Source organism: Triturus cristatus, chromosome 10 (assembly GCF_964204655.1).
Source record: "Triturus cristatus chromosome 10, aTriCri1.1, whole genome shotgun sequence".
NCBI lineage: Eukaryota > Metazoa > Chordata > Amphibia > Caudata > Salamandridae > Triturus > Triturus cristatus.
This window is the reverse complement of record NC_140593.1, coordinates 1,019,035,284-1,019,043,542: the sequence shown is the minus strand read 5'-3', so window position 1 is coordinate 1,019,043,542 and position 8,259 is coordinate 1,019,035,284. Positions and strand designations below refer to the sequence as shown.

The window sequence follows — 8,259 nt, the reverse complement described above, 5'->3', positions numbered from 1 at the left end:
TTGGTGTGCTGTGTTTTTTTTGTGGTGTAACCTTGTTGTGCAGTAGACCTGGAGAAGCAAAGTTGTGATGTGTGGCACGTTGTTTATATTGTTTGCGTATGTTTAGGGCAGAAGGTGTATGAGTCAGTGGTGGTGGTGCAGCATGTGGGTTATATTGTAAGGTTCTAAATTGTCCAATGGATGAGAGGTGGTTGGAAGAGAGTTGCTGTGTTGTTGTATGTGTGTTAGGTGTGGTGTAAAAGAGAAAGCTTGGCATTGGAGTTTGTTCATTTGTGTAGTTTGAAAGGTGGGTGTATGATTGTATTTTGTGACTGTAAGTAGTATGAGGTGTTGTGTTTGCAAGATTTAGTTGTGCTGATGTGAATATGTTTTGTTTTTGAGGAGTAGTGAAAAGAGGTGCTGATGTATTTGTTTGTATAGTATTGCTTGTGAGTGAAAGTTGTAAGGCAAAGGGGCGGTGATGTGTTTGTGAGTAGAGTGTATGTTGTGTGTAGGAAGGGATGAAGTAGATTTAAGACTGTTTGTTTTAGACCTGTTTGCTGCAAAAGTTAAAATGTGTGGCGCTGTGGCATGTGTTATGTTGTTGTTTTATTGTGGTAGAAAGAAGAAAAGGGTGTTGGTTGGACCAATGATGGAAGACTGAGTATCGGTTTGTTAATGATAAAATGTGGTCTGTTAAAAGTAATTAGATTATAGCCATAGAAAGATCTCTGATGAGCAGTGTGTGCTTATGGGGGTGCACAGCACCCATAGTTCAGACTAGGCCGGAGGATTGCTCAGGCCCTTTTACAGTTCCCTTCGCTGCCCCCAGACTGTCTCAGGTAGATTATAGCATTTAGGGTTGCAAGCACCAATTTATTGCTACGCTTGGTTCTTAAACTCTTACTAATGAGGTACAAGTAATGCCTAGACACTGTTAAAAAGCATAAACGTGACAAAATAATTAAGTAATACTTCCACAAAGTGTGCCGCATCATTTGCCTTCCCCCCTGCATAATTTACTCAACTCTGCCACATAATTTGACCCTGCCTTGCCGCATAATTCCAGTGGCCCTGATTCTAAAGGTGATCACAAGGAAGGTCTAAGTTTCACTGCATTCTGAAATCAGTGCATTAGTCTACAATTATTGTCGCCTACTGGCTCGGAGTTGATCGAGCAGGCCGTTCTTAATTACTTCATGCCCATAAAATGGTTCTCCTGCAGTGCTGCTGAGTGTTGTAGCGAGCACACCTCCAAATTCTGCTTTGAGTGTTCAGTTTGCAACTCACTAGCCCTCCAACTGCATCCCATTTCTGTTATATTAAAAATGTATGAAACGTTTCCTTGTTCATTAATAGTCTTTTTTCACAGAAAGTCGGTAGAAGGGATAACCATATCCTCACTGATGACTGTAGACAGGGCAAACAATGGCAAAGTGAAAATATTCTGTGTGTTTAGAATGAGATGAGCGTAATTGGTAAAGACTGTGTGCCACTTTCCTTCTTTTTGCCTGTTTTGCTTCTTTCCCCCTTTTTCCTTTCTTATTCCGTTTCTTTCTTTCATGTTCCTTTTCTTAATTTTAAATTGTTTCTTTTTCTCCTTTAGCTCTTCTTACAAACTTTTTCAACTCATACACTCCTTTTTCTATTTCTTTTTACATTATCATTTAATTTTCATTGCATTGCATTGCATTTCTTTATAGTTTTTCTATTTTTTTTAGCATATTTTATATTAGTTTTAATTTGATGTATTTTCAGTTTTCTAGTTTTTTTTCTTTATCGGAACTCCTTTCCTCCTTAATTTTAATGATTTTCTTGTTTGTCTCCTCTATTTTTTTTGTTTTTCTTTTTGTATTCAATTTGAATTTTGTAAACTTTTGTAAACACCGTACTTTCATTTTGGTGGCATAACTTATGGAATGTTGTGAATTGGGCATCAATCTTAAATTGCTATATTTAGGCGGAGAAGCGGCACATATGTATGTGCATTGCTGACTCTTTCCAGAGCACTGTGTGTATATAGTGCGTCCCTGTTAGGTGCCTTACTTGTATTCAAATCCGAGATGAACACAGAAGAAGTACTCGAGACAATAGATTTCAAAATAAATCTTTTTATTGGTGAGATGGTTCCAGATCAGTTCCGAGACATACAGCTCTCTATTCCTTTGCAACAGTGTATAATACAAAGACCCATCTTGTCAGAGATAACCACATTTCCAACAATGGATAGAAACTGCCAATGCCATTTTACTGTACAAAAGATATAAATAAATAGGAGGTTTTCAGAAAGAAAGAAAGAGCGTGGAGAGCGCAAGCAGCTTGGTCGTGGCGGTGGACGGTTTAGCACTTAACCAGGGCTGAGAACTCTGCAAAGAAACAGATATTTGGGTGTTAGATCATTGGGAGTGATGCTACTTTTTAGCCAACATCAAGGTGCATCATGGGACTTGTACTTTTGCTTTAACATTGTAAGTCTGAATTTAAAGCACCAGCACTAAATGAATATGCCTCTTAACAACTATGATTCCACCCATAAACATATAGTTTAAGTATAAGCATCTTATTACAACAATATATTTTTAATACACTTGCACAACAGTATTGGGCAGTGCAGAGGAGCCCAAAATTTCTATTAACACTTATGGTAGTGGTTGTGGTCATAGATAATACATTGCCCATGAATAGCTCCTGATAACTTTCACTCAAATATGTTTCTAGATGCTGTGCTCCATGTAACTAAAATATCAAATGGACCCATGTCTTGTGTGAGAACATCACCCAAGCCTATTTTTTAGCCAACAACGTATTGCATTCTTTTAACCTAAACTTTAGCTTTTTTGGGCCATCTGGGCCTGTTGCCCCCTTGAGGAGAAGCATTGTTGATTTTAAAAACACATAAAACAGTTCTAGATCAAAGGGACAATCATTAAATGGGGCCTTTTCGCTGTGAAGCTGCTCTGTTGGATGTAGGCCAGTGCCCACATTATGGCAATAAATTATGAGGTAAAAAAAAGTCATCCCTAATGGATCTCAGATTGTCCCTTGCCAGGCTTTAGTAGCTCACACAATTCCGTTTCTATGATCATTCTTGGGCATGAAATCTTGTGTTTGTTATAAGTAAAGGAAAACTACAAGGGCCTGGAATGCAAAGTATAATAGCAGAACCGAATACATTACTCCAGTTGGACATGGAACAATTTAGCCCCTTTCGAAGCAATGCCACACCCACTGTCTCCCCAGTCCAGCTTGAGTGTTTTACTGATATTCAGTCTGGCACTTTGCAGCCTCCCAGCTTGAGCAATTGTGTTCACAGTTCAGTTGTGAGGCATGCTGTGTTGTGCTTGATTTTCCATTGGAGCTAAGAACATTATTGTAGATGTTTTTCCTACTGTATTAGTTGTTTAGTCAGTGTAAATGTCCCAGTTTTATGTAGATCTTAGAAGTGAACCTCTTTCAGAGCTGATTCTAGATTCAAGAGGTAAAAGAATGGAGGCATTGAGAGATTGGACAGGATGACATAATTAGAGACACCTGGGGCTATTACGATTAGAATTCTGGTTCTTTACTCCAAATCTGACTATGGAATCAATTATCCACTTGATAACTAGTCAATGCTTACCATCAACTCCGATCTTGCCATCACCATCGGAGTCACCAGCTGCCAGGAAGGCCTTGGTCTCGGCATCAGTCAGGGCTCTGGCGCCAGCAGAGAAGTTCTGCAGAAAGAGCCTGGAAGGCAAAGAAAATAAAGAGACTTAGCTTGAAACCATAGAAAGTCTGCAAGTAAAAATGTATGACATGGAGCTTTTAGGCCTCAACAATCTGTGAGGATCTGTGTGTGAAAAGTCTGCAAAAGTTGTCTGTTGTTTTAAAGAAGCAGTACTGCCCGCTCTGATATTTCCACCAGCCCATAAAGAAACAGTTTGAAACAACAACAACTCTTTTGTGACTGCATAAACGCCAACATTAAGAAAGAAGAAAGAGGGAGATTTTCGAAGAAGTAATTGGGGTTTTATTTTCTCATTGACTTGTTTTGAAGTGGGGACAGTTTCAAAGGGGGAAAGCTAAATTAATAAAATGACTTAACAAATCCTGAATCTACCGCTAGAATCGGGTCTGTTGGCATGAATGTGACTGCAGTTGCTTTGGTGAAGTTTGTCTTTAGTTGAGGTGCGAGCTCTCAACAAGTTAGAGTGGGAAGTGCTGTGAGTGTTGCTGTGAGGGGTTGCAAGTGTTGAGCCACACTGGGAGGCACTGTCAGGTTTACCCTTTTCCGACATTTTAAAATGAAGAAAGGAACCAAACAATTTTCAGACTCAGGAAGGAGGTAGTCAGAGACATCCATAGATTGGAAAGTATTTAAAATACCACTTTCAGTTATCTGTGGGCCCTCAGACGTATTCTTACTTTGACTGACTGACGCCCAACAAATGGTGAGAGTGGTGTTGGTCGGGGGGTGGGGGATCTTTTGTGTGTGAATCAGCAAAACATGATTTGGTCCGGTGCCCTCGGAATACTTGCACTGGAACAGATATGGGTGACTCTGCCTGCCACCACACTTAGCTTTAATACAGCTTACTTTGAGAGTCATTTACTTCTAAAACCTTAAACATGGAAGCGTTCATTATGAAAAAAATGAACAATTTGCACAATTGTAGTCATGAAATGATATGATTTTTTTATCCCAAAATGCTAACAGAATAGCTGAGCAGGGTAATCCTTTTTTTCCACACAAAAAAAGTGTATGTTTGTAGTATTATATTGTGTAGTGCTTACTGCTCCTTCGTGGTGGTGCTGAAGCGTGTACCCACATTGATTGCAAATTGCACCCTTTGGAATGTGTGGTTGAGAGTGTTGTTTTTAATTTGTGCCTACACATAAACTACAAAGACCAATGGCACCAAGCCAAATAAGAAGTATTTGACTATATTCTGTGTTAATAATATGCTTCTTTAAGGCCTTAGAATAATTGTCATTCAAATATCTGTAAGCGCTTTATTTTCGCTATCTGCTTCAACGGGGCCTTAATCAGTGCTTTAAATTGGCAGTGAGTGTAGGTTACTGAGCACCTGCACGTCTATAATTTGTAAGGCTAAAGTACCTGCACTGCTCTTTACTGGGGCAATGCGTTTAATGGGAGAGTACTGACCCTTCTCAGGAGCAGAAACTAGGTACGCTAAGAGGCGAATACCTGTACTATTAAATTAGCATTTATAGGACAAGACTTAATGAACCACGCTGCTTTATTAGAATTGCTACCCTTAATAGTCCATCTTAGGACCCGCCACATTTCCTTTCACTTCTCCGATGTTTTTCCCTCTTAGTTTCAAGCATCTTTTACTTCATTTCCTTAGCAATGTGTGTTTGTCCTACGTCTGTTTTTTACCCTTGAGTCTCTCGGTACTTGACTGACCAATCGGGTGTAAGCGTGAGGTCATCCGCCAGTGCCATTGCGCGCTGCATTCTGGTCTCTATGCGAAGCGTGGCACTGCGTGTATGGATTTGGACGTATTATGTTTTGTGGCTTGACTCTATTAGTCCGTGTGTATTTGTGTGTGTAGAGTTCCCTACTTACTTGAGCTCATCCTCCTCAACGAATCCGCTCCTGTCCTGGTCGATGATCTCGAAGACTTGCTTGACCTGGTCGGCGGATTTGCTCTTCAGTCCGGTCTGGGCGAAGAAGGTCTTGTAGTTGAAAGAATCTGCGGCTGTGGAGTGGAGAACAAGGACAACGCGTTAGGAAATGAAGCGACTCCACTAATGTATTGATTCAGCGGGAAGGAGACAGAAGAGCGAATCAGAGAAAGATTGAAATAAGCAACAAGAGTAGCCAGAGAAATTGGGTGAAAGAGTGAGACGGAGAGAGAAAGAAAAGAGAGCATCAATCACAATTGGAGGGGGAGGCAGGCGATAGGTTTGAGTGAGCTGGAGGGGCACGAGAGGTGATGCATACACATATAAGGGTGTGCTGTGCGTACGCAAGAGAAGGCGTTAAAAGGTGGGGTAAGGACCTAGATAATGGGGGGGGGGGCTGTCTGAGAAAGTGGCAGAGGTAAAGAATGACCAAGCAAGAAAAGACGAGTGAAAGACAGTGAACGAACCATGGAGATAAAGAGTGGCTATAGTGGGTAAGATTAAAAGAAAGATCTAATCAGAGAGAGGGGGTGAGGATCGGAAAGATGCGTATAGGACATAGTGGAACTGACAATACAACAAAAAGAAGGGCGCCAAAAGTGCGATGGGTCCTACAGCAGAGAGAGTTGTAATGAGTGGCGTAGAGCGAGAGAAAAGGAATGAGGTGGGGGATAGGGATAGGGAAATTGTCAAGGACAGACTTAAATGTACATGGGTTCAGGTAGGTCTGAGGAGACTGGGAGCCCAGACTGATGGAGCAGATAACCTTAGATGAACGTGGGCAAGGAATACTAGCTAGAGGGTCCAAATCTGAGGGCAGAGAGAGGCTTGGATCGCCAAAGATAAGAAGAACATGGCGCCAAGATTGAGGACAAGAAGGCCACACAAATATGCCTTGGGGAATTACCTTGGCAGTTCTTCAGAGCAGTAGCAATGTCGGAGTCACTCAGGATGCCAGAGAAAGCCATCTTTAAGCTAGAGGGAAAGAAAAGCCCGTGTTAATACTTAGAAATGTGCGGTCAGACTGATTAACAGGTCAGTGGTCACAGTCAGTCAGTCAAAGCTGTCTTGGCTGCTGAGCACAGGCAGGTCTGAGCCTGGTCCTGCCTGCTCGGCCTGGCCCTTCAGTTCCTCCCGGTGTAAGGAGGGGAGCCCAGCAGGTGCACGTGCCACCTGTCTCCCTTCCCAAAACCCAGGACCGACCAAGTGGACGGGTCAGCCTGCCCGAGTGCGTGTCCCAAATCCAGCTCTGGCCGAGGCACAGCCACACTCCTGGCAAGTCCCGAGGCCTGCATCCATGCCTTCCGCCAAGTCCATGTTCCCAGTGCACACGAATGCCCAAATGATAAGTTCGTTGCGTCGGATCCCTCTCACTGATCCAAGTTGGTACAGTCCACCCGTCGCAGGAAGCCAACTCACCTTGCTTGGGAGTTGCAGAGGAGGACAGTGGAGGTCTCAGGGAGCTGCTGGTCTGACTCTCCTCCATCGGACCGAGGCTTTTATACATTTCTTCCAGTCAAGAAACAGAGCCATATACAGAAGTGCTGCACACACATGACTGCAAAAACCCACGGAGACACCATAGCCGCCCAAAGTTGCTGGCCAGTCAAAATTGTATTTATAACCCTGTGGAATGCGCACTCTGCTCTGAACAATGTGCGCACGTGCAACGCCATACATAGCAAGGCGAACATCAGTCACCACGAGCAAACATGAGGGTAGTTTAACAGGCAGTGCCTGCCCAAGAAATCATTAATTTCACGAACGCAAATGCTCTCATTAATGTGATCAGATTTTTAATAACACCCATCAGTAAAACCATCATAAGAAATCTGTAGTTTCAGTGAAAAGGAGCTTATAGTAGCCTTTCTAATAACAGCAGAACGCCACTTTTACAATTACTCCAAAACCTTTTGGAAAGTGTCGCTGTTCCTGAGAGGCAAGTCCGGCGCTTCTAAACGTTTATAAAAAGGACATGAAAGGCTTTTACTTTTCAAAAGCGAACAACGCATTGTAAGAGAGGGACAATTGTTATGTGGGACTGGGAAAAGGGTCGTATTTGAATACCTTAAAAGAAATATTTTAAAGAAAAAGATTTTGGATGCTTGCAACAGCCATCCAGCTTAATAAAGAAGGCACATTTCAGAGACATAATAGATTAATTTATACTGCACATCTAATCAAGGTGAAAGGTCTCGCTGACAGGGACAGCTCTGGTGCAAAATAAAGACTAAAGCCGGAGTGCGTCCTACGAGTTATAATAAATGTCAAGCTTTAACATAGTGGTATGTAAGAATACACTAAGTATGAGTCCGCTGTGTGGCAAATATATTTTCCAAACATTTTTTGCAATACATACCAAGCTAGGCACTAAGAGTTCATGATTAAATACCGTTATCTCATTGGACGTAATTTTGTTTGGAGCTCTGCATTGGCCAGCGTGGGTTTCAGATGCCCACTCCCTCCCTACATCTTTATTTTGTGACCAGTATTGTGTTTCATAGCAAGTAATGTTTATATCATGGAATACATTGTCCCTAGAGAATGACGGGGTAATATTTGCTGTACTTCAATAGATTCTGGACACGTTTGTAGTTCGTAACTAAATGCAGCCGTGGTTTCACCCCCTTTGTAGCCTCACTGCAG

At 42.1% G+C, this 8,259-nt stretch overlaps 1 protein-coding gene across 1 annotated transcript; it reads right to left on the bottom strand.

The window, feature by feature from the left end:
• Nucleotides 1-2,074: 2,074 nt before the first annotated feature.
• Nucleotides 2,075-7,163, bottom strand: LOC146796435 (parvalbumin beta-like). The gene is made up of 5 exons (XM_085629012.1): nt 7,033-7,163; nt 6,521-6,588; nt 5,555-5,687; nt 3,599-3,708; nt 2,075-2,345 (listed from the first exon to the last, which is right to left on the bottom strand). Exons 2-5 carry the CDS (start codon nt 6,579-6,581, stop codon nt 2,320-2,322), a joined length of 330 nt encoding a protein of 109 aa, XP_085485138.1. The 5' UTR covers nt 6,582-6,588; nt 7,033-7,163; the 3' UTR covers nt 2,075-2,319.
• Nucleotides 7,164-8,259: the final 1,096 nt, after the last annotated feature.